At 47.2% G+C, this 26,888-nt stretch overlaps 1 protein-coding gene across 1 annotated transcript in view; it reads left to right on the plus strand.

Moving 5' to 3' along the window:
• The first annotated feature begins 20,087 nt into the window (after positions 1-20,087).
• The window catches only part of LOC146172898 (lipase member N-like), a 39,323-nt gene continuing 32,522 nt past the window's right edge, over positions 20,088-26,888 (plus strand). The window contains exons 1-2 of the mRNA XM_084584430.1: positions 20,088-20,115; positions 21,837-21,851. Of these exons, the coding sequence (XP_084440556.1) occupies positions 20,088-20,115; positions 21,837-21,851 (43 nt within the window). The remainder of the gene's footprint in view (positions 20,116-21,836; positions 21,852-26,888) is intronic.

The raw sequence follows: 26,888 nt of genomic DNA on the forward strand, positions 1-26,888 counted from the left end.
AGTAGCGCTGCTAAGCAAACGGACGTACGGTAGGAATTTGGGCTAGTTAATCTGGATAGTTCATTCCTGTACTCTATTGCAGCGTACGCATAACAATAAATTGGCTGTGGTTTAGCTCTGATTAAACCTAGTTGAGCTGCGAAAGCAACAGCTGCATGGCTACGCTTAGGATAGCTTGGGCTACGCGCTGACCAGCGGCCGGGCTCTTCTCCATAGGGTGTCGATTCTAGCTGCGCGCTCTCACTTCTCCGCACAACCAACAGAGATAGTGATGCTCAGCTGGCGCCTGCTGTGGTAATGACGTGACTTTCCGGCACCGGCTGAGTGCGCGGTGAAGCGCGGCTGCGACGGCAACTCCGACACACCAGCTGCTGCCTCTGACGTCACGCGGCTCCTCGCGCATGCGCAGCTTGGCCCACACTGTGCCAAGTGAAATGGCTCGACGACTAGCGTAGTGTTGCTTTCGCAACAAAAAACAGACGAGGAAGGCCGTACAAGCGCTTACATTGCCAACTCAAAAACCCGGATTCTTTTTCTTCTGCATTATATATATTCCTTGCTGCCAACCGACCTCCTTTTTCGGTGTCTGTGGGCCTACATTTCACAACCCGCTGGCCCAAAATTTGCTAGATTCTTTCAATGTTATCCGTCCTAGCATTCTTTCCATGCAAATCAGCGCGTCTTCCTTGGAAATTGTTTTGAAGCGAAAAGCTTCACTACGAGGGTCGGAGCCAGGCTTCGCGTATGCCGTATGCCGCGACCGAGTGACTTCACGCGCAGCACAGGTGGCCGCAGCTATGACTTCAGTAACCGTGTCAGACCGCAGCTTCGAGTGTCTCCACATAGCCTAGTTCTGCGCATGCGCGTGACGTCACAGCCAAGGCCAACTGCGCAGCCCCCTCGTTAAGCTCTGCCGGCGTTGACTAGCAGCGCTTAAGAGGTGTGCGACTCCTCCTCATTAAAAAAAAAATTAGTCTCCATCCGGGAACCGAACCTCCATTCCTTGGGTCCCTAGCCGAGCGCTTTACCTCTGTGCTACGCCCCGGGTCACAGAGGTATACAAGCGGTCATAGAAAGTGTTGAAACTTACGAGTGTTCCTGTCCTCGAGCTATGAGCTAAAACGAACTACTTGCAGACGGGGCAGCTTTCCAAACATTAAAAAAAAAATCCTACGACAAAAAAAACAAAACAAAAAAAGAGCAGGAGCAAGGCACGAGTTGCGCTTGCAGGTATAATCCTCTGATAACGGAAGACAATTGCTTTGTAGGTGGTAGCTAGAAGTTATGTATAAACTACCCTTGTAGCATCTGGGTGCTTTGAAGAGAGTTTCCAAAAATCTCTAATGCCTGAAGTTTGAAAACATTAAGACAACGTTCTCGGGCCTGTAACTGCAATTACTACCGAGGGGAAGAACCTTAGTTGGAACGCGGCCCATAGGCTTAAAGACGGAGCCACAGATGCGTGGTACAGCAATCCAAGTAGGAGCGCACAATTTACTCACCAGCCATCAGCGAGTCTCGAGTTAGTGCGTCAATGAGGATGTCACTTTATCAATTTTCAGTAGATAGTTTATGCGGCTCTTGCAGTTGAAACTTTATCGGCGTTGCTGTTACCAGGAAAGGCTTGGAACCATTACAAACTTGGCAAAAAAAATCATCATCATCCGGACTGATATACCTACTCCAGGGCAACTGTAGCTGCTATGGTTAGCAACTCTCCCGTATTCTTCCCATTCACGTGGTCCTGTGCCAGCTGCATTCACTTGACCTATGCCGATTTTTGTAACCTCTAATTGTCTACTGAAAAGTAAATGCGTAGAAAAAATACTAACCTGAATTCGTAGAAAAGGTTTTCTCAGCCTTCTTTTGTGGATCTTCGGGGGTTCTTTCATAGCCCCCATCTCATCAAGTTGGAGGATATAGTTTCCTATAGGGATTCGAAGCGATGACATATGTACCTTCGTCTATATGCCGTGAGATATAAGTACATGTGTCCACTGCGCTTTTCTTCAAAAAATGACAGGGGCTTAGCTCAGCTATGCCAAGGTATACGTAGCGAGAGGTACGTTTCCCTGGCTGAGCTTGTTGTGGTCATCTATGTCTTGTATTGAGAGTCAGATCCTCTTCTGTTGGTTCCCGTTGACTGAACTCTTGCATAGGCCCCATCTCGGCGGCTATGCTCCGTCTCTTACGTACGCTCAGCCGTCTGGCATCATCGTTTGACAAACCGTCCCTCTCTGTTCGGGCGTCTCCGCTGCTCTCTTCGCCTTCTTACTCTCATAATCGCTTTGCTGCTACTATGCGCAGCTTTTTGCGCTCTGCCGGCGGCTGCATTTCAATGGAGGTGAAACGGAGAGGCGTCCGTGTGCTATGCGATGTCAGTGCATATTAAAGATCCCCAGAGGGTTTTCCTTTTCCAAGGTCAATCCACCTGACAGATTGACCTTGGCTGGGTAGATGGCGTAGCGAAACTTTCGCTTCAAAACACTGACGCTATCGTGTCAGCGTAAGTCGGTGACTAATTTTTAAGCGATAGTTTCACTTCGCAAGGCCAAGGTCACCGTGTGCTTCTGATGACTTTCAAAAAGCTTCAAGTTCAAGTTGGAACTTAAGCCAAAACAGCTTTGGGTAGCCATGTTCCCGAGAAAACTTCAAATTGAAGTTCAAGTTGGAACTTAAGCCACAACAGCTTTGGGTATCTATGTTCCAGGGAAAACTTATTGATGTTCAAGTTGGAACTTAAGCCACAACAGCTTTGGGTAGCTATGTTCCCGGGAAAACATTGAAGTTCAAGTTGGAACTTGAGCCACAACAGCTTTGGGTAGCTATGTTCCCGGGAAAACTTATTGAAGTTCAAGTTGGAACTTGCCACAACAGCTTTGGGTAGCTATGTTCCCGGGAAAACTTAAGCCACAACAGCTTTGGGTAGCTATGCTCCCGGGAAAACTTATTGAAGTTCAGGTTGGAAGTTAAGCCACAACAGCTTTGGGTAGCTGTGTTCGCGGGAAAACTTGTTGATGTTCAAGTTGGAACTTAAGCCACAACAGCTTTGGGTACCTATGTTCCCGGGAAAACTTATGGTCGAGGCCAAAGGTCAATGACGTGGGAAGTAGCTTGGTGCGTGAGCAGCTAGGTGGCGAGTTACATGATTACTGATGTTGATCTCCAGTATAAATAGAGGCACGCCGCGCGTCTTGGACTCGGACCGTTAGGAAGAGCAACTGAGCAACCGAGTTCGTTACGATCGTATATAGGTTGGCTGCACCTGATGATCCGGAGGAGAATGCGCAGCGAGCTGAAACTTCGCGGTGAAGAGAATGACCTATAAAGCCAAAAGAGCTGCGGAAACACCGGAACAATGTGAGGAGCATCTTGCAAAACGCCGCCGCGACGATGCTGCAGCACGTGAGTGAAGAGCAACATCGATGGTCGCCGACGCTTCTGCGTCGCCACGCTTCAGCTGTCGCTTCATTCTAGGTTAAACCGAAGCTAAACACAGCCAATTGTTTCCCGACACTTTTTTACGCAATTCTGCAAGGATTCGAGCTACTTTTCGCTTATGTGCCTATACACCAGTTTTCTGACAGCGGAGGAGAATATGGTTTCTATGAAGACGTACAAAATGTGGGTCGGGGAGCATTTTAAGAGCACGCTTCCTTTTCGTGACGCTGCTTTTTCGTTGACGTGGTAATATGCTGTCATTTGCATTTTTAGCGCAAGAAGGCGTCGGAGCAGGGGGCTGGTTTCCCGATTCATCGACGACACCGTCACCAAGCAGCGACGCCATCGACGCTCGAGAGCACGGTCCCTGCCTCGCACCGCCTGGCGACGTCAGCGGTGCTGAAATTCGTATATGACACCTCGGCTGAAGCGGCGCTGCGTGTAGGAGGGTAAAGGTATGTTGCACTGACTGCGTTTCGTGCCATTTACATCGGGCTCATGCCTACTCCTCGCTCTTCTGTGCAGTACACTTTAACGGGAATACTGCCGAACATAAGATAAAGTTTGGCATCTAGTTGAGCAGTTGGTCTGCACTGCTTACGGCTAAAGTACAGGTGGCCGCCGCAGCGAAAGTGTGCTTCGTTATGGCACTGGCGTTGTAGACTCAGTGTAGGTGGCATTAAAACACTTCAGTGAATATGTAATATTCCGCTTCCCCAGGATTGTGTTTAGAGACTATTGTATTTTTGTGGGAGGAGGGGGTGTTATAGAAGTGAGCAATTCGTTTTGGTCATCACAGTAAAACACTTTATAACGTTAAGGGGTTGCCTCGAAAAACTAAGCAGTGTGTGCAGTCAGATCACTTCCAGGCGATAAGCACCCACTCTCTGTGAGCCTTAATCCTTTATTTTTGGATGTAAAACAGCGCAAAGAGACCAAGGACAAGAGAACAGGAAGCACGCAGGCGAGCTCTCGTCTGTGCACTTCCTGTTCATTTGTCGTTCTTTCCTTTGCGCTGCTTTTTTACATCCAAAAATAAAGAACTACCATCTCGCCCAATGCAACATCCTACGGCCTTAACCCTAACTGGCCAGCAGGCGAGCGCGCGCTACTGCTGCAGGCATACCCCCGCTTATGTTGCACGAATCAGCGCAACAATATGCTTGGGTTTGAGCTTGAACTAACGGCTGCCACATCACTGAAAATGTTGTGGTGATAGGCGATGGTGATCGGCATGCGTGTTCAGCAGCAGCTATGGAAAGTGTCCCTTGTCGGCTTTTCGCGGCAGAATCTGTGCCGCTGTGCATCTGGGCCTGCTAATTTGCTTCAAGCAAAGAGCTCTCCACAAATCCTCTCCACGACAAATGGCGCGCGGCTTATGTGCCCAGTAATACGGGCGTCTCTTAAGGTCAAATTGCAGCCCGACATGACCTTCGGGATTCTACATGGGATTACAAAAGCTTGCGCTGCAAAACTTCTGCTGGGACAGCTACCTTACAAATGTAAGGTAGCTGTCGAACAAAAAAAAAAAAAGAAAAAAAAACGTGCTAAATCCTCACGTTCCTTTTTTGAGCCGCACATTAACATTGCTGTGAATTAAAGTGAGGACGTGCTCATCTGTGTTATTACTTCCTGTCCTTCGCTAGCTGTGGAAACAAATATATGCGCCCCAGGTCATAAGGTTGATGACAAATTTGACAATTAGCCCCAATGGGTGGTGCGAAATGCGAAAGTTACGCGCTTGCAAAAAGCATGAAGCTTGCAAACAGCTCGAGCAGACAGGGTCTTGAGCACTGGTTTTTCTGTCTCAGATTTCTTGGATTGCCCGCACGTACCTAAGAAAAAAAAATCACTAGTGCCTAATGTAGTTATTTCAACATGTGAAGACTACCCTCGAAAGCATGTGGTAGTGAAACCATTCTATTTGCGCTTGAAAGAAAGCCTTATCAGAGCTAAATTTGCCCTTCATAAGAGGAGAATGTGTGCTTTACGGAAACCAGTTAAGACCAAAAACACAAATTCTTGAAACGAAGCGAAAAGAAAAGCTTGTGGAGCTTCTCAAAACATGCTTCACAACAAGAATTTGTGTTTTTGGCCTTGTGAAGCATTTTTTGAGATACCGGCCTCGGCGGCAGCTTTTCGATGGAGGCGAAAAGCAAGGCGCCCGTGTGCTGTGCGATGTCCGTGCACGTTAAATAACCCCAGGCGGTCGAAATTACCGGAGTCCTCCATTACGGCATCTATCATAGCTTGAGTCGCTTTGGGACGTTAAACCCCGCAAACCAACCAAACCAACCAACCAAACCTAAACCTAACTTGACAATGCGAAAGCTTAAAGTTAGACCTGCTTTATTTAGCTTGGCTATAATTGGCTGCCATACCATAAAAGTATCAACCGAAGCATCGCCAAGCTAAACCAGGCTTAACAAGAGCTTTCGCTTTGTCAGCTTGAGTTTCGCCGAGGTGAACCTTTGCAAATGTTTTTCGTAATTTTCTTTATAAACAATAACTTTGAATTTTTCAGCTCTGCTCGTCCAGAGGCCCGGGCGACAGATGCTGGCTCCTCACGGAACTGCCTGCTTGGAACCGGACTATTTTCGCGCTGAGGTATGAGCTTGCCAAGCCCATTCCTCGAAAAATTTTCCGAGATCACTGCAGAATCTGCAATGGAGAAATGCATAAGCTTCAGCATTGCCGGATTGTCCGCAAGATGTGTCAGCGGGATTCCGCGAGTGACAGATACTGCACCTTTCTTTTCCTGTAAACCGCTGAACATCGATGCGTTCATGCGGAACGCTGGTTTTGTTCACCATGGGGAGCGCAATGTACCGTGTGCAGCAGCAAAGCTCAGGCTTTCGCATCCCTGCACTGCAGATTCTGTAGTGCTCTCAGAATTTGTCAGACTGACTTTGGTTGATTACCTCTCTTTACATAGTTTCTAATCATTCTCTACGAATCTGTGCATGCAAATAACGCCGTTTCCGTTCGTTCAAGTTCGACAATTTCAAACTTTCCGCTACCGGAAGTCAGGCCTAAGTCACCGGAAGTCCAGTACCATGTGACCCCATTTGGACATCGACATAACCCCTCTATGCTATTTGAGCGTATGATTGACTTAATTTGCTCAAATGATTTATTTAACCACATCAACCAGTTTGTCACTTGTACACCTTTCCTTGACGTTCTATCCGATGGCACTTTCGATATGCCAACCAGTTCTCTTTTAGAAATCCAGAAGCTGATGCTCACTCGAAACCCGTCTCCATATCCATTCAATGTTTACGCCTTAAGGGCCTGCTTCTCCGTTTAGATTCAGTTCTAAGGAAAGGAAGGCGCAGTGTACGTTGGGTTTGGACTCGTCCACCAAGGCATGATGGACGCGTCTACAGCTAATCCAGTGAAGGTCGTGTTTAGTTATTTTCTTGTAAATTGGTTTAAAGGAAAGGGAAGATGCAGTATCTGCCATACGCTTCGCGCATATATCAGACGCGCTATTGGGGCAGGGAGAATGGTGGGTGTGAAACGGAGTGAAAAGGCCCTCTGCTGGAGGACTTTCGAAGTAATTTCGGCCATATGGAGATCTTTAGTGTGCTGAAATCGCACAGCAGAGAGCTGCCTCTCCGTTTACATTAGACTTAGTGAAAAGGAAAGTGCAGTATGCTTTTTAATGGACAGCACAGGATGATGGACACCTACACTTAACCATGCCGAGGTCACAGCGCCTTTTTGAATTTTAAGCAGACGCGGTTTTGACGGAGCTGTGGAAGTAGTAGTAAAGTTTCCACTTTCAAAGAAGGCTGCTCGCACCAGTGTTATAGCGAAAGGAAAACTCTGAAAGGTGATCGGCAGGGGACAAATATCAGTGGAAATGCGTCACGTACAAAGAAGTATGTAGCAACAGAATGCCGCCTTGGATTCGGTTCTGAAAGGGGTCACGAAAAGTGCGTAGGGGTAAGGGGAGTGCGTAGGGGTAGGGACTGCACTTCTCGTTGATTTTGTTTATTCGACAAATTGGCTCCTTTCCCGAACCATACGTCTAGTTTTGCTCCGGAGCTGGGGGAAGAAGGGATGAATGAGAAATTTTTCTAATTCAAGATCATTCATAGTTTTAATGGCGATGGCGATATGGTCGTACCCTTTTGAACGGGCAATCACCCAGTGGGATCTGACCAGCAAAAAAAAAAAAAAAAAAAAAATAAGAAAAAAGAAAAAAGGAAAAAGGAGAGTATAGATGTTAGTTCACGTCTTTGCGCCGCTCCGGCCGCACTGCTCTTTTGCAAAAAGTTTGCAAAAATTTTCAGTGTTGCTGACTGCTTAGGTAACTTGCCGCGGAAGGCGGCTGTAGAAGCTTTGCGTGTTTGCAGTATTAAAGAGAACATTCGTTTGCAAAAATATGTCTCGTTTCATCCCGCCCTACCATAACTTACCCACAACAGCACAACTAAGCCTGCGTTTGGTGCAAGATGGCCTTAGCTTCCTATGCGCCGAAGAAACTCGATATACCACCACCATGTACTGCTATATTTCAGCGCCACGGTCATTGCCCAATAATCTAAAGTTCATTCCTTCATTCAACCTAATGGGAGCAAGCATGAGCACTCTGCTCATGCTTGCTCCTTTCTTATAACGAAAGATATGTTAACGTAATCCCAAATCGACAGTTCAGTTCAGCATTGTGTATGTTATCATTCTACACTTTCCGAACACAGGAATAATTGTCATTTATTTATTTCACATGGTTGTCAGTGAAACGGCCGAACTGAGATTGTATTAGACCTTGCTTCCCTTCAAGAATGTTTAGTGCTGTTAAACCTGAAAGGGGACACCTAATTTATTGCTTCTTGATGGATAAGCACACGTCAGACTTCCATGGTTGCACAATGTTTAAACCTTATTTTACTCTCCCAGTTCCATGGCATCAAGGACAGTGGTTGATGCAGAGGCGCCCACTTCGACCTGCGAGGCCACCCGTGCCCAGAACGAGGTTCTGTGCGTTTCGGCTCCACCTGCGATGTTTTAGACGCTGTCGTCAAGGAGTCTGTCTGACGGGTAGCGGTCAGATGGCGACACAGTGCGCTGGAGCATGTTTCTCCAGCGGCTGGCTTCGTATGAGGAGAGCAGCGTCGTTGGTCGCCTAACTGGAGCGAAATGATCCCCCACATGGAATTTGAAGAATTTCGGCATAGCGGACGGAAGTTTGTCGTCCTGTGTTTATTATTAAATTTCGGCGAGTAAAATAATGCGTACGATTCGGAAAACTCGTGTCCGTCAATTTACTTTCCAGTCTGTGCGGCGCTGCAGGTAATGCGTTCAAGTCCTCATCACATGGTTGCCACTTTTTTCTGGTGGAGCTCAATGCACATAAGCAGGCGGCCCAAACAGTGAAGTGAGACCGCGGCTATTTTATTGCTACATTTGCCGCCAACCTACTATACTCGCCAATGTTTGGTTGATAAGGCGGCTAGCAAGAGTACCATGCAAACCATGCATTGACACGTCATTTACTCCAAAACATATTTTCATAGGTTCCAATAAGTTAATCGAACCGTCTCGGCTTGCATTTCGGAAGGTGTTTTCCTACTAAACTCGTCATTTCTCTTAACGACGCTCACACCAACCTTCATATTACCCTGTAGGCTGACGCCATTTTCAGTGATTTCCTAATGCACTGCACAAAATATAGACTTTGTCAAAAGTGTAGAGTCCAGAAGGTCTATTCTTAAGGCGTGTCCTGGCTTTCCTCTGGTATCCGTGGGTATCCGTTTTATTGGACAAGGTAGAGAATAGAAACCTTAGAAGACAGGGAATGTATTACGAGCCACACGGTGTTGCTCAGATAAAAAGCCCGCGGGCTCGACGCTTCACTAAGACTGTACCTCATCAACGCTTGCTTCAAGAATTCAATTGTACCTTCAATTGTACCTATACTGTAAAGAAATAATTATGCGGACAGATGGCTGAGGGAGAGAAAGTGTTTTTGGCGAACCAGCGCCTACAAGCTAAGCTGCCACCGCTCCGGTCATGTCCGTTACCAGTGCCTGAATTAACACTTGCAAAAGCACTTCTTTCTCTTCCTCAGACATCTGTTCGCATGATTCTAACCTCTTTACACTACATCCAAATACCCTTGCCTGGGTTCAAAAATTTAGCGCTCTTTAAAAACGAGCCTCCCAACCCTCTTCTAATCGCCTCCGGTGTCCCACTCGGCTCTGTTCTCGGCCGCTTGATATTCCTCATATATATATTGAATTACCAAAGCATGTATCTTGTCACATCCGCTTATTAGCTTATTGTTATTGCTCGAATATATTAACAACTTACCCCAGCATATATCTTGTCACATTCGCTTATTAGCCAATGATAGTGCTATCCCACAGTGCCTTCTGACCAAGAATCTTTTCGGACAGACCTACTTCATGTGAAAATGTTTTGCACTGCCATCGCAATTATCCTGTTTTCCGAAACGCGATTTCTAACTCCCTAGTTGGCATTGCCCAATTGTATACATTTGTGATTTATCGTGGCGTCGGCCCCCCTATTGGTTAAACTCTAGGTTTTTTAAAACATCTACGGGACGCCCCATAACTCATCAAATTACAAGCATGTATTTAACTCATAGAACTCAACTGGAATATGAATCGCCCATCTCAAATCCTTATAAAGCGTATATAACAAATGACATTGAAGCTGCACAAAGCAGGGCCACCAGATGCATTCACGTCTTACATTGATGCGACGTGAGCAGATCTCCAAGATCGCAGATTTACCTCATCTGTCCACTCGTCACATTGCCATGTCTTGTCGTGTTTCCAAAGTTCTCTCATTCGCCACTAAAAACACCACACATTTGCGCACTCCCGCCACACAGATCCCATCACATAGGTCATCCTCTTTAAATTCTGCGTATACGTGCCTGCACTGCTCATTCTTTCCTCGAACAGAAGTGTATTGGAACGGCCTTCCCCGCGATAACGCTCCCATAACATTTCTGTTACCATTTGAGTGCTGTAGAAACCTGCACTTTGTAAACCCACTCGTTATGTAACACCCCCCAATGGGGAAGGAAAATAAAGTGATGTGATGATGTGGTGAGCTTCCGTAAATCATGCCGGACAAGTAATGGCGCCCCCCATGCACGTACACTTGCATACGCTCATCTACACAATGCATATAACAAAAAAATGGATTGACACAGTAGGTTTCAATGTCCATGCAGCGGTCAGACAAGAGAATAAAGTTCAATACGAAGATCACGGTAAGCTTGCGAAGGTAAAAGCTTTTTTTTTTAATTAGAGTTAAATGTGATTTCCGGGAACAACCTCGCGCCCTGAAATGAACGGTGATGAATGAATGAAATATTTATTTGAAGGGAAGGGATGGATCTGGCCTGCTGTTTGGGGAATTGGTGAATTAAGAAGGGTGGGCTTGTATCTGCTCGCTCCTTGATTATCGATTATTGTGACTTGTTTCTTTTCTTTACATGGGTCCGATCTTCTCGCCAAGTCGTCCTACTACTAATAGATGCAGGCCGCTCTCACCGCCATAGTTTGTAATGGCATGTTGTATTGCGGTGCTTGATAGAATCTGGTGCACTTGGGTGATCATGTCATGTTGAATATGCTTTATTTCTTCCTCATGAAAAAGAATCGCATTGATATATATTTTAGATTTGCTGTACACTGTTCTTGACAAAAGGTTCATTTGTTCTCTTTTAAGTGTTTTGTGTAAATGCTACTATGCAGTACTCGAAGTAACCAGGGCAACAATGAGATGGGCAGTAGTCATAAGCAGTCAGACATTCCTCCAGTGACGAAGGACGAGGTTAAAAAAGCTTCAGGAAATCTGAAAAGGAGGAAATCAGCTGTTGAGGACTAGGTAACTACTGATTTCTTGATGGACTGGGGGATATCGGGCTAGGATAACCGGCTTCCGTGTATACGCAATTCCTGATGTCATCGATGGTACTGGAATCATGAAAAAAAAAAAAAAAAAACGCGTAAATTATCTTCATTCGTAGGAAAAGACACGCTAAGGATTTGAAATAAATTAGACCTGTAAATGTTGTTTACTAAGGTAATCGCTAACAGAATTAGGACAATCTTAGACATCAATCTAGCAAAATAGAAGCAGGCTTACAGAAAGGGTACTACACTATAACGGTCTTGAGTATTTGGGGGCTGTGGTTTTAAAAATTTCTATGCAAAATCTACTACCCCATTCGAGCTGAAATAACGTTCACAAAGTAGCAAAATATCGTCTACGTTAACTGATAAGTGATTAAACATCGGTACATGCCTAGATTTTCCGAAATCGAGAAAAAACTGCTCTATGCGGCGTGCACAATTTTCGCAGAAGAGAGTCGAAAAGCTATTTTGACATGGTGCGTCATCTGTCGGGCAGCGAGGTAAGCGCGCCAACGGCCGGGATGGAGCTTTTCTCAATGTTCGACAGATGACGTATCATGCCAAAATAGCTTTTCGACTTTCTTCTGCGAGAATTGTGCACGCCACCGAGAGCAGTTTTTTCTCGATTTCGGGAAATCTAGGCAAGTAACGATGCTGAATCACTTATCAGATAACGTAGACGATATTTTGCTACTTTGTGAACGTTATTTCAGCTCCAATGGGGCAGTATATTTTGCATAGGAATTTTTTAAATCCCAGCCCCCAAATATTCAAGACCCTGTATACTTGACAGCGCCGAGAGGTATGGAGCAAGAGCATTCGTGCGACATAAACAGACGCGAAACGTGCACATTGGTTCAGACACAAACGTGATATTCTCGAATAAATGAATACGAAGTCGCCATAGGCAGGGAATATATGATGAAAAGTGCAGATAACCGACGGTCGCCAAGGGTGAATAAATGGATTTCAAGGGTGGCCTAGAGCCCTGCCGGGGTGGTGCAGTGGTATCCGGAATACCCGGGCTCGAACCCGACCTCGGCGGCTGCGTTTCGGTGGAGTGAGTGAGTGAGTGAAAACTTTATTGGATATTTCAAGGGTTTCGCGGTTGTGAAGTCTCCGTCGTCTTCTCTGGCGCTGGCGACTTGAGGCTTCTCGTCAGCAAGGGTGGGCCCCTATTCCAAGGCTCCACTGAGTCGTGCTGCATCAGTCGCGTGCTGCACTAAGGCCCTTTGGGTCGCGAGCTCGCCGCTGGTGAGCCGACTCTCCCATTGCTCCGCACTCGGGTCTTCGTGTTGGTGGAATGCTTTGTTGCGTTCGCATTCCCACGTGATATGATAAAGTGTAGGTGTGGCATCGCACCAAGGGCAGGTGGCTCTGTATTGTGTCGGGAACATTTTATTAAGTATGTGTAGGTTAGGAAAGGAGTTGGTCTGTAATCTGCGCCAGCCGGTCGCTTCCTCCTTTGTTAGGGCTTTGTGTGGTGGTGGATATCTAATTCTAGCTCCCCTATGCAAGTGCAAGATCTCTGCGTATCCCCCCTCGCAAGCCTGTAGGCGGAGCTCCGGAGCATTTGACTGCCCTGCTCGGAATACGTAACCTCGAGCTAGGCTGTCTGCCCTTTCGTTCCCCCCTATGCCCGTGTGGCCCGGGATCCAGATTAGGTTATGCCTAGGTTTCTCCTCGGTGGAGGTTGCCCCGCTGGGTATTTTAAGGGCTGTTCTGCTTATCCTGCCCCTCGTGTAGTTCCTGCACGTCTCCTTCGAGTCCGTCAGTATGTTGAGAGATCGGCCCGTTCTGTAGCCTTCTGCTGCCGCCAGCGCGACGGCAATTTCTTCGGCCTCCGCTGTGCCGGCGACCTTTGCCGTGACACACGTGATCATGTTTCCTTCCTTGCTTACCACTACCGTCGCGGCTACGCGTTCTCTCTCGCGCGGATATACGGCAGCGTCCGTGTATACGGTGTTGTCTAACTGGGCTAGCGTTCTCTCAACGTACTCGGCCCTCGCTTTACGTCTGTTTTCGTGAAGATTGGGGTCCATGTTTTTCGGCAATGGTCCCACGTTAATGGTTTTCCTAAGGTGGTCCGGTACGTCGCGTATCTGTCTACCAGTCCGCTCGTGTCCCGACCCAACCTTCTTAGGAGTGCTCGTCCCGTGGGGGTGCCTCTGAGTCTCGTGATTTGCGCTCCCAGCAGAGCTTCGGCGAGCTCGCTGAAGGTGTTGCTGATGCCTAGCTGGAGCAACTTTTCGTTCGACGTCCTGTACGCCTTCCTGAGAATGATGTCGGCTTGCTCTCTTTCCGCCTTGGTCGTCGCGTGGTACGGCAGGGAGTACGTGACTCGGCTGACAATTAGGCTGTTAACTAGCTTGGGAGTGTCTTCTTCTCTCATTCCATATCTCTTTTGGGAGACTCTGTTGATCATACGACCCACCTGCTCTGCCGCCTTACTCAGCAGGCTGATGGTGTGGCTGCATTTCCGGCTTCCTTGCAACTACTTGCCCAGGATGTGTATCATGTTCTTTTCCGGGATGTTCTGTCCCTCGAGAACGACCTCCAGTGTCGCTTGGGTGGGATGCTTGCCGACCCTGAGGAGTTCCGACTTCTCCGTCGAGCATCTTAGGCCCCTCTCTCTGGTGTAAGTTTCTACGCAAGTTGCCGCTTCCTGTAGTTTTTCTTGCTTCTCCTCGAGTGATCCTTGGGTGACCCATATCGTGATGTCATCGGCGTACATCGCGTGTTGGATACCCTGGATCTCCTTGAGCCGTCTTGCACGTTCAATCATTGCCACGTTGAAGAGGACGGGCGATATGACGGATCCTTGGGGTGTGCCTTTGCACGGCGTGGGGAAGACGTCGCTTCTCAGCTCGCCCAGCCCCACGGTCGCCGTTCTGTCGCTCAGGAAAGCTCTTACGTAATCGTGCGTTCTCCTCCCGCAGTTGGTGTTGTTGATGCCTTCAATGATGGCCGCGTGGCTTACGTTGTCGAAAGCCCCCTTTATGTCGAGGGCCATGACGACGTTTTCGCCCGCCTTCAGCATCGCCTCGAGCACTTCCTCCTTGAGTTGGAGCAGCACGTCTTGCGTAGAGAGGTTGGCTCTGAACCCGTACATGCTGTCCGGGTACCATTGTTCGTTTTCCAGGTGCGACTGAATTCTTTTCGTGATCACTTTCTCGTACAGCTTGCCCAGGCACGACGTTAGAGATATCTGCCTGAGGTTCTCGATCTGCAGCTTTTTGCCTGGCTTCGGAATCATCACGACGACGGCGTGTTTCCACTCCGCCGGCACTCTTCCCTCTTGCCAGAGCTTGTTGAGGTAGGTCGTAAGCTGATCTATCGCCTCGTCTCTGACGTTCCTTATTAGCGAGTTCCGGATCTTGTCCGCCCCCGCCGCCGTGTTCTTCGTGGCCGATCTTATCGCCTCGACGACCTCCTCTCTCGTGATGGGTCGGTCCATGGCCGGGTTCTCCTCGCCACGGTATTCTCGGTAGCTCTCGACCTGATCTTTGCCGTAGGAAAGCCAGGCAGGCCACCCCTGCCTGGCCAGCTGCGTCGCGTACTGCTCCGTTTGCTTGGTTATATCGGCAATTTCCCTCTTTGGCTTCCTGTTGAGTTTTTGTCTCTTCCACCGCTTGGTGAGCCCGCGTCTCGCCTCCCATAGCTTGAGGAGCCGCTTGTCCACCTCCGGCGTTTGTTCCGTTCTGTCTACTTCTTTCGTGTATAGGTCTTGGATTCGTCTGAGTTGTTGGCTCCACTCTTCCGCAGAACCGATGTCGCCCTCGAGCTGCTTGCAGTGCGCTCTGAAGGCATCCCAGTCCGTCAGCCGAGCCATGCCAATCTTCCTCCTGACGTTGTCCGCCACTGTGCAGATCCTTATTATGTGGTGGGCGCTTCCAAGGTTCTCGAGTAGGTTTTCCCACTCCGCTTGTTTGGCGCCCCTTATGAAGGTTAGGTCGGGACTCGTGTCTGGACTGACGCTGTTCCCCTGCCTAGTCGGTTGATTCTCGTCGGTTAGCAGCTCGCATCCTACGTTCTCTGCCGCCGTGCAGATGCCGCGCCCCTTTTTGTCCTCTTTGTTATAGCCCCATCTCGGACTCTTGGCGTTAAAATCACCCGCTATGATTAAGGTGTTTTGTCCCGCCAACTTTTTCGCCTCCGCAAAGAGCCTAATAAAGTTGCCATTTGTTTGCTTGGGTGGGCTGTATAGATTTACGATATAGGTGCTTTTGTAATTTGTTTTCTTTTTGAGAATTAGCTCTGTAATTACGTGTTCGACCTGGGTGTCCTCTATTTCTTTGTGTGCTATGGCTACTACTTGTTTGCTTATGAAGGTCGCAGTGCGTCCGCTTTCCTGACACGTGTAGCCCCTGAGTGTTGGGGTGTTGTTTGTTTCTTGTAACATAATTACATCCGGTGGGGTTCCTCTGGTGTATATGAATTGCTGCAGGAGGCCTTGCTTACGCTTGTACCCCCTGCAGTTCCATTGCCAAAGTTCTAGTTGTCGGTGGCATTCTGCCATGTTTTGTTATTGTTGTTTGTGTGGGGGTCTCTGCGCCGAACCTGCGTTCGTTGTATAGTCTGTCCTGGCATCGTTGGTGGTTCTTTGCGTGGTGTTGTTTTTAACATAGGTTCTAAAGTTCTGTTCTTGCTGGGCAAACTTTTGTTGTGTCTGTTGCAGTTCACTTTGCATTTACTGCATCTGTCCCTGTAGAGCCATTATGAGGTTATTTATATCATCAACTGGGTTTCCCCCTTCGTGGTTTTGTTGCGCCATGTCCATCGCCTGAGGTGGTGGAGTCGGCGTTCTAGCCCGCGAATAACCCGCCCTCATTTCTTGTTTCTCTCTGATAATGTCGTTTAGTTGTTTCTTTAGTTGCCTCGTTTCCTCGCGACTTTGCTCTAGTTCGCGCCTGAGGCTCGTAATCTCTTCTAATAGTTGTTTGTCTTGTGTGGTTTGTATGTTGTTAGTGTTAGAGTGCGGAGCAAAAAGTGATTTGGGAGGGCCGTCTCCCCAGCTCACTTTAACACCTCCGCCGCTCTTCTTTTTCTGTTGCCACGGTTACTGCTTCTGCTGCGGCTGTTGCTTGCCGGCGTTGCCCAGGGGTGGGTAGGACCCATCCCGGTTGGACCCTCGGCTCTGGCTCCGGCTGCTGCCGCGGCTGCTCCGGCCCGGGTCCTGGCTCTCGTCCCGGAACCATCTTGGTCTTTTTCCCCGGCTGCGGCCTCGGCTGCGCCGCTGCTGCTGCTGGGGTCCCCACCTCAGCTCGCTCGCTGACTTGAGGCGTTGTTTGCAGTCTCTCGTGCCCACCGCGTGATCGCCGCCGCACAGCAGGCACTTGGGTGTGCATTGGTGACCTGCCGCCGGATTCTGGCATCCGCACTGCCTGCAGATTCTGGATTCCGTGTTCGGGCAGACGTCCATTCGGTGCCCCTGTTGGCCGCAGGCGTAGCACACCTGCCTCGTGGGCCGGTACGGGTAGCACCACATCTCCCCGCCGTAGTACAGCACCTGCTTCGGGAGAATGGGGCCGTCGAAGGTGATGACGGCCGTGCTGGATTTCCCGAGCATTCTGGCTGCCAGGATCTTTACGCCTTGCGTGCGGACTCTGAGGTTAGTCTTGAGTTCTTCCGGTGAGGTTCCCGGGTCCACGCCGTGGACGACCCCGCGCAGCGTTCCTTCTGGTGCTGCCACGTGGGCGTTGACGGCGTAGCTCCTGCCCCCGAAGCTCAGCTGCATGATGCGCCTAATCTTCTGGGCCGCTTCTTCGTTGTCGGTGCTGATGATGATGATGATGTTCGATCCGTTGCGCAGTCGGATGATGAGGTCTTCCGCCTTACATCCTTGTTCGGTAGCCGCGACTACCGCCCGCGCCACTTGGTGCGTCTGCAGGTTTTTAACAGCGAGTCCCCTCGGCCGAAGGACTATTTTTAAGGTCGTCTCTGGGGAGCGGCGGCAGTCTCCGCCTCGGCGCTCCTACTTTCTCTTTCCTTTCCGGTGCAGCTGGCGTTCCATCTGTGACCTTCGCCGCGCCTAGGAAAGGCCCGTTCCCTAGGCTCGTTCCCGCCAAGACTTGCTGCTTGTTATCGCTGCGTTGGCGTCTCTTCTGCCTTCTCGACATGGCGATTTCCCAATCTGCGTCGGTTCCGCCATTGTTGCTTACTTGTGAGCGTTGCGTCGATGGGGTGCTGCTTCCTAGGGCTTGGCTGCCCGCCGCCGCGGGTCCGCCTCGGACCTGTTGCTCGGGAGTCGCTTCGGTGGTGTCCTGGAGGTCTTTATCCATGAATTCTTGCGAGTCGGCCGAAAATCTTGTCGGGCCTGTCGCTAAGGGTCGGTCGTAGCTGGGGTCGCTTGCTCGGGACATCGCTCCGGGCCTTCTTTACTTCGGGCCGAGGCCGGGGAGGCCGCGGAGCTTCGCTCTCTTGCTAAACCTCGTTAGGCTTAACGCCTGTTCGGCCACATGGAAAATTCAAATGCCGACAAAATCCAAAATATTGGAATCACCGGCTTGAATTTGGGGTCCTCGTGGTCCTCTTCACTTCCGGCGTCGATCCCAGCCAAAATTTTGGTGGTCCAATCGGGTTGAACGGGTAAAAAAAATTGCCGACGATTACGTTACTTCCTAATGCGAAATTTGAGCGCAGCAAATAAGCTGTTTCACCTTTTCGATAGATTGAGGCAAAGAAATCGAGCAACACATGTATGCGCTATCACAGAATTTTTTTTTATTTTTCACACGTATTCCTTTAACAAAGACTCCACTAACAGTTCTTGACAGTCATGAAGGAAGAGTTGTGGTCGGAGAAATAGACTGATATATGTTCGACTTGGTACACCAATGCTTGATTCTCAAAGACGAGATTTATACAAGTGCCTCGCGAGGTTGTCACAGCCGTGAGACGCGTTACGAGCGAGAGGAACGGGATACGAAGAGGCGTCCGTGTGCTGTGCGATGTCAGCGCACGTTAAAGATCCCCAGGTGGTCGAAATTACTCCGTAGCTCTCCACTACGACTCCTATTTCTCTTTTTCCACTTTCACTCTCGCCTTCCTCCCTTCCCTTACGGCTTGGTTGCGGTGTCCACAGAAAACAAGTGAGACAGTTACCGCGCCTTTCCCTTCCTATAAAAAATAAATCAATTTTTCTACGCGGTCATGCCCCGCAGGGGTGGTACAGTGGTAAGACGCCCGACTACTGTCCGGAATACCCGGGCTCGAACCCGACCTCGGCGGCTGCGTTTCGATGGAGGCGAAACGAAGAGGCGTCCGTGTGCTGTGCGATGTCAGCGGACGTTAAAGATCCCCAAGTGGTCGAAATTACTCCGTAGCCCTCCACTACGGCTCCTCTTTATCTCTTTACACTTTAACTCCCACCTTCCTCCTTTCCCTTACGGCGCGTTTCAGGTGTCCACAAACTCGTGTGACAGATACTGCGCCTTTCTCTTCCTGTGAACCAATTATCATTATTATCTACGCGGTCACGTTGTCTTGACTCGCTAGCGGCGGCAGCGGCATCAGACAGTCGCTGCTAGCGCTTCCTCCGGCGACCCCCTCCCCCCAAACCCCCTTCCTTTCCTTGTGTTCTCCGGCTGCTCCGCGCTTCCTGCGAGGCTTCAGTTGGCAAGCGCCGGCTCGAACTGGGGCGATGAAAGTGGGGAGGCGCTGGTTACGAGGCCGACGCCGACGCCGACGCGAAACCCAGGATTGAGCGCCAAAGAGCTGCGCTCTAAAAGCCCAAAAACTGCGGAGCGCATATGACACGCGTCCGCTCGCCTCGGATGCGAAACGAAGAAGCGTTCATGTGCTGTGCGATGTCAGCGCACGTTAAAGATCCCCAGGTGGTCGAAATTACTCCGTAGCCCTCCACCACCGGCTCCTCTTTCTCTCTTTCCCCTTTAACTCCCACCTTCCTCTCTTCCTTTACGGCGCGGTTCAGGTGTCCACAGACACAAGTGTGACAGATACTGCGCTTTTCCCTTCCCGAGAACCAATTATTATTATGGGAGGCCTAGAATAAGGAATGTAAAGGCCTAGGAAAGTTAGGTGGGCGGATGAGAGGAAGTTTTAAGGGATCAAAAGGTTATTACTGGCACGGGATATGATTGATTGGAGGGAAATGGGAATGGCCTTTGCTTTAAAGGGGGTGTAGTCAGTTCGGTGATGATTATAATGGTGACAATTATTTTTCTTAAATTGCAACATCTGGTCTTAGGTACCTTCTCACTTGCAAATACATAATAATATATTAAAGTCGCAATATTTGGAGTGTATAGAGGCAGCTAAATTTCCTCAACATATTAAAGGAAGAAAATATTTTTGCGCACTTTAATATATGCACCCCATCAGCATTAATAAAAAGCTATTAAGGCGAGAACAGTTATAGGCTCATGAGTGTGCGTCCTTCCACAAAAGTGTCACACTAAATCTGTCAATCAAATGACGGCGGGGTCTGTTCAACCTTTAAGAAGAAATCATTTTGCACCGGGAATCTAACACGAAGTCCTGCGATCGCCAGCCATGTGAGAGCGTCAACAGAATAAACCACACAGGGCTTTTTTGTTTCTTTTTCAGCATGCTATTTATTAAACGCATATAAATGAAGGAAAGAGCTATAATCTTTATTTACAAAGTAATCAGCCTGCAGCCGATTATGCCCAACTGAAATACAACACAACACCAAATGACTAAAACAGGTCTTAACATAACTCCGCTGAAACTGTGGCAATGAAAGGCAACTCATCAATAATGGGAACCAGTCTGTTTGGCAGTCAATGTCTGCCCGTCTCTCTGCTGGTGCATCATCTGGCCACTATAAATGCTTTGGGGACGAAAAGCTCAACATTCCGGTGCAAAATGCGCATTTGTCAAAGGTTTTGCAATCCAAGGAGGAAAATAATGCCAAATGGTTCATAGTCGTATCATTAATCAAATCACACTGTGAGAATTCAAAGCGAAATCTTTCTTCAGTGTTCTTTGTAGAACGTCCCAAAATAATACCGTATCTTTGCAGGCAATAAGGCAGTGTTTGATGATTTCAGGCGTATCACATAGCCAATAATTAACAGAAGAAACAAAAACAAAAATAGACTTTGTGAAGCCACATTTAAACAGGTGGAAGATCGGCATGAAGTTTAACCAAAAAACATTTTAGTACAACGCGAAATCGGTATTTTACGTACTCTTTTCAAGGCATCATGCCCCATAGAGTTAGATCAGAGAGAACGATATATTGGAGACAGGCACAGCATACACATTTTGATTAAATGTTTATGTAAAACGGTTAGTAAGTGCTCATAAGAAAGCGAAATCCCAGGAAATGCACTGAATCATAAACTTACTCTATAATACCAAATAATAAGGGCCGATCGGTAAAATTGGAACTTGGGAAGAAGGCTCAGAAAACTAGTTTGCAGAGATGCTCTGATAATTTTATGCCAGCTATTGTCGTAAAACGAACAAACAAGCAACCAACTATCTTACATAGAGATGTGTCAAACCTAGTACGCGAGTATGCAGGCCTGAATAAGTTATCGCGCCGCATCGGCTTAAAACAGGAGGACCATACGAACGTCGCAAACGTTCGACGAAAGCTTTAGATGTAGTGCCTCGTGCAATGAAATTCCTGCCAACAATGAACCTTTTACTGTCAGAAACATGTTGCAGTCGTGCGCTCGACCACAGATGCCTAAGCGGGGCGGAGCGACTTGAATAAAGCTTTAAAGGGTCGGGATCTGCACTCTCAAGTAACGGCAAGCAGACTTGAATGCAGGAATGGGAATTCCAAGGTGTTTAGGGGGAATACGAGACAATTCAACTCCACAGAAATGCGTCGGCATTGATTCCCATGACTAGCACTGCAGACTTAAACATTTAGAGCTATCCATTTGAGCGCCAGAGACAATGCCAAAATGTTCAATAGTTGTTATAGTTTTGTCAGTGCTGAGTACATCAATGCAGAAAAATGCCAAATCGTCGACCTACGCAAGCACTTTGAATTCATTGCTAACGACAACAAAACCACTGGTATTGTTGTTTGGAAGCACATTTAAAAAAGTGGCTCTAGGTAGAGGGCGAAGAGCAGCGGTGACATAAGACAGCCTTGCTTTATGGACGATCGCATTGGCACAGGCTGTAGGAGGTGGCCGTTAACAATCAAACGAATGGAACAGTTGTCAAAACAAAGTTGCACCCCTTTAAGTACGGTTGATCCAACATTGGCATGCTCAAAAAGAGAAAACAGAAACGAATGTCGGACACAATGAAATGTCTTCGTAAAGTCAATATGGAGTAGTGCGAGCTGATCATATGAGCGGGAGCAAGAATCGATAATTGTCCGTGCAATATGTACGTTAATTTGTATAAAGGGGTTTGGTGTGTCTCGTGTTGTCTTCTTGTCGAGTCCGGTTTTTTTGTACTGTGTTAAATAGTACAGCACATATGTCCTCCTAGCCTCACCAAGCCGTATTCGATCTCATTTACTGCCCGCTTGAATAGCCTCACTCGGTAAACGTTACCAGTATAAGTGAAACAGCGTTGTTATATAGTTCCTCCTCCAACTTTTTGCCCACTTTTTGGAGTCACATGTCACTTCCTTTCCTTTATCTCCATCACTTGCCTTGGATGAAATTCACTCGCGCAATGGTCCAGGCTGTGTTTCGTATGGCGGTTTACGCGGTAATTGGAAAACAAAATTGCAGCTTGTAGTTTCACCTTGAACTGCACCTCACTGAAGAAAACATATTGTATCTCAAAATAACGGCTTGAGGGGCTAGTTGGTGCTGCATAATAACCAGAAATGTGGCGCATCAAAGACAAACACAAGCGAAGAGACACAGAAATTCTTGGACGATGTTTATGTTCTGCGGGGAAGAAAGTGCCACTACCCCCTTGGCAAAGAAGAGGATGAGGAGAAGATGTAATTGAGTGTAGAAGAAGAGGAGTGATGAAGAGGAAGTGTGTTCAGATCCATATTATAGTGCCTAGAATATAGTATATTCTAGGCACTATATCCATATTCTAGCTGGTAGTGTGCGCGTGTGTTGTGTCTCTTCGCTTGTGTTTGTGTATGTTGCGCCACGTTTCTGGGTATTAAAGCATATTGTAAATATAATACATATTAAAAACGAAGTTTATTTAAGAGAGAATTCGAATGCATTAAAATAATGAGAATTGCATTTTTTTTTGCTTGATACTGTAACTCCAGCAGCTGATGTGGCTTTCCATTTGAAATTTATGATGCCTTTGTGAAGGTGCTCTGCGTATTTTTATGAGAGGATTCTTCTAAACTTGGCGGAGAATCAATGCGTACTTTGGATAGGTTTTATGAACCGCATTGAATATTCTTTGCTTTGCTGTCCCACAGTTTCCTTTTCTTAGCGGGCCTTGAGTTACGAACAAAATGGCTTTAATAGGGGGTGCTGAAAAGTTCCTGGCTTTGCCCCCTTTCATGTCGAATTGAAAAATAGTTAGGTACCAAAAAAAAAAGCATACCTTTTTATCATCATCATCAGCAGCAGCAGCCTGACTATACCCACTGCAGGGCGAAGGCCTCTTCCATATTTCTCCACTTAACCCGGTTCTGTGCTAGCTGCATCCACTTGACCCCCGCGAACTTCTTAACCTCATCCGCCCACCTAACTTTCTGCCGCCCCCTTCTATGCTTTCCTTCCCTTGGAATCCAGTTTGTTACCCTAAGCGACCATCGGTTATTCTCTCTTCGCACTAAATGTCCCGCCAATGCCCATTTCTTCTTAATTTCCACTAGAATGTCGGTACCTTTTTATGTAACTGTGTAAGTATCAGATGTCTGATTTTTATAACTATTTTTAATTTCATGTAGAACGTGAGATGCCAAAGGCATAAGCAAGTTTCACTCCAGTGGAGTTACGGGCCGTGATGAAGTTTTTGTTTCTGCAGGGAAAGTCTGTTAAGGATGTCACAAACACTAGGGGAGAAGTGTCCTTCCTGCAGCACTGTCAAAAGCTGGGTTGCTCGTTTCAAGACTGGCAATTTCACTGTTGAAGTTGAGCCTCGTAGCGAGCGCCCCACAACCTCAACAAACCCGACAACAAGCGATTCTGTCCATAAGCTGATTCTTGAGAATAGGCGAATATCCGCCAAAAAGATAGCCCAGATACTGGAGATCTCCCGGGAGCACGTTGGTTTTATTCTTACCAATATCCTAGACATGCGCAAGCTTTCAGCGAAGTGGGTGCCGAAATGTTTGAACAGTGAACAGAAGGAGGCTCGAGTTGAGGCATCCCGAGCTGTTATGACTCATTTTGATTCTACAAAAGAGTTTTTGGATATAATAATGACTGAGGATGAAACATGGCTCCACATTTATGATTCCGAAACCAAAGAGCAGCCAAAGGAATGACACCACAGGGAATCCCCACGACAAAAAAAAAAAAAAAAAAAAAAAAAAAAACAAATTCCACGCCCAGACATCGGCCAAAAAAGCCATGGCGTCCATTTTCTGGGACAAAGATGTAGATGGTGTTCTGTTGATGGACTACCTATCTCAGGGCTGTAGTATAAGCGGAGACTATTACGCCGGCCTCCTCGACAAGCTGAAAGAGACAATTAGGACGCAACGCCGGGGAAAGCTGAACAAAGGAATCCTTTTGTTGCAGGACAATGCACCTACGCACACGTCCAAAGTTGTGGCTGCCAAACTGAAGGCCCTCGCTTTTCAATTGGTCCACTATCACCCCTATTCACCTCACCTGGCTCCTTCTAACTACCATCTGTTCACTAACTTGAAAAAACATCTGAAGGGTCGTCATTTCGACGACATTGCTGACGTTAAACTTGATGCTGAAAGCTGGTTTGACGGCCTGTCACATAGTTTTTTTCTTAAATGGAGTGGAAAAGCTGAAAGAATGATGCAACAAGTGCATGAGTCTAAGTAGGGAATATGTTCAATAAATGTGCACTTTCAAAACTCTGACTAAATTCTTTTTATGCAAAGCCAGGAACTTTACAGCACCCCTATCAAAGCATCTATAATTCACAGTGCCTGGTTGTATATGCCATTATCAAAGCTCCGTTCACACCAATATCTTGATAGCAGTTACATTATAGACGGCCTGTTTAAAATATGGATCTTTCTCTGATTTACAAGCACGTGTTCCAATCACCGGCAAAAGGGATTTTTCAACTGCGAAAACTTTTGATGTTTTGAACGACGAATAGAGGACATGGCGGTATGTTGACGCTATGCTATGTTCATAAAGCTTGAAAAACCTTCACTTAGCTAGGAACAGCTGCTTATTTAAAACCTAGAGTTTTTCGTAAACAGACTGAGGTTGCACATGTAGGAGGAAATGGGTTTGACGCACTTTTCGTTATAACTTGTAAAATATATATTTGTTACCGGCATAAATATAGGTAAAATAGCGAAATTCAGCGTTGTTGAAAAGATATATCGTTTTTGTCGTCCGGGTACAAAGCGACATGGGCACCAGCAAGTTAAATAGATATCCTGTGTTTGAACAGACTGTCTCTCTAAACCAGAAATATTGCAAATCCTTCGTTTCATTTTCAGAAAGTATACTGAAAGTGATCACTAAATAAACTATAATAAAACATTTTTTGAGACAGTGTCAGGTCTTTTTTAAGGGCAAGCTTTTTTGACTGTTCGTAGCTCTAGGCGACCCGGAACACTGGTCAGTTCTAGGTGTAATTATGTGATTATATTTTCTGTTTCTGTGCTCATTTCAGAAGTATCAATACATTACAAACATGCGTAAAGCCATAATAATTGATCCCTAACGCCCAACATTGAAGGGATATGAGCACATTGTGCGCTAAAATGATTAAGGGTATTTTGAATTCAGGAGAGAGCACGTAGGCAAGCCTATAGGAACGAATATGAGTCTGTACTCAAGCGAAATAATACACAACAGCGCATGGGCTGTTATCGTCGTTCTATGGAAAATAAGTAGTCTAGAAAACAGGATACGTATGAAAATAATCCACATGTGAGTTTGCACTAAACATTGACGAAACTATTCTTCCTGCAGCGTGCGGGGTAGTGTACGACCATTTCTCTTCCAATTTAGAGCACATCTGCTAGTCAAGCTAAAGTCTAATTTACAATATGGATTCGAACCGACAACATGGTACATCCATTTGTTGCACGAGTTAATTGAAGCGTAGGTGTCCACCAAAAAGTGAGTGATACTGCTTCTTCCTTTCCCCTAACACCAAACCAACTAAAGACGCTTAATGCTTTGCCAAACTGTGCAAGATTCTCAATGTCCTAAATTCACGGAATCAAAAGGCATGTGCTTTAAGCATGCTCCTAAATTGTTTGTGTTGGTGCAGTCTGTCGGTACAACCATTAAAGGCAGCGGTAATAGTAAAGCCAAAGAAAGCACAGCATGACATTAAAAGCACTAATCTGCTGGTTCAAATTCCATAACTTCGGCCCCTGAGAAAAGACGGGGAGTAGAACGTTCTAGCCGGCTAGATGGCTCATTCCAGATAGAGGATAGAACTGTGCGAAGGATACAGGACAAGATACACAGAGACATAGAAGTAAAATAAAACTACGGCACCTTTTCATACATTTGTTTGCTTCTAGGTTCCTCAAGTGTGGAGCATGTACTTTTGTTGATGAATAAATAGTTGGAAGTCTGCTCCAGAGCTGTTGTTTATCGAACATTCATCACTTGTCCTGTCCGATTCGCGTAGTTCTAACTGCATCTGCAATGAGCCAGCTCGACAGCGAGAAAGCTCTACAAGCATATTTCTTATACACTGGGCTTTGTCTTGTGGGCCCAAACGAAGCGAGATGCTGCGTTTTGGTACACGAACCTCACCGTTGTGGCCACCGTCAGTCCCGGGACCTGACATACTGCTATAAACTAAGTTAATGCCTTTCACAAGCTTCAGTTTAAGTCGTCTTTGGACAATGGAAATGGGAGGATTCAAAACTGTGTAAATCGGAGGGCTGAAGACATAAGGTTCTATTTGGTCTAGCTGCAAGCTTCACTTCAACAGTAGCTTGATGCTTTCTTTGCTGCTAGTCGGTTCGCGGAATACGATACTGGCAGCGAATGTCAAAGAATTCGTATGTCTATGGTGTCTGGGTCAGTTCCAGACACCATACTATGGTAGCGTGCCAGAGTGGCCTATATCTCAAATGTCTCATGCCGCCACGCTTGCTAGCATGGTCATCGTGATTTGCAGCGCCCTTCTACCTGAAGCCGCGCAGAGGATCCTAGGAAAATGTTATAAGTTCTCATTCCCGCATCCTATCAAGTGATCTCAACGTGTCGTTATGGTGCAACGAGTTGGGAAGCGTAATTTGGACAAGCAGCGAGAACGACCCATCAGGGACGGTAGCCCCACTTACAGAGCTCTGTAAGCCATCTGGCTACAAACTCCCACATATTAAACAGTAGTGAACTATTTGAAAGTTAACGGGTTCAGTATCATGAAGTCGGCCCAGGAAGGTGGGTTTGTCGTCTCTTCCATCCGTCCATTTGACACAGAAGCCTTATAACCGATAAGAATGGGTTTGAAGCCAACAAAACT

This window comes from Amblyomma maculatum, chromosome 11 (genome assembly GCF_055883805.1).
Source record: "Amblyomma maculatum isolate TAMU_Amacu chromosome 11, ASM5588380v1, whole genome shotgun sequence".
Taxonomy (NCBI): Eukaryota; Metazoa; Arthropoda; class Arachnida; order Ixodida; family Ixodidae; genus Amblyomma; species Amblyomma maculatum.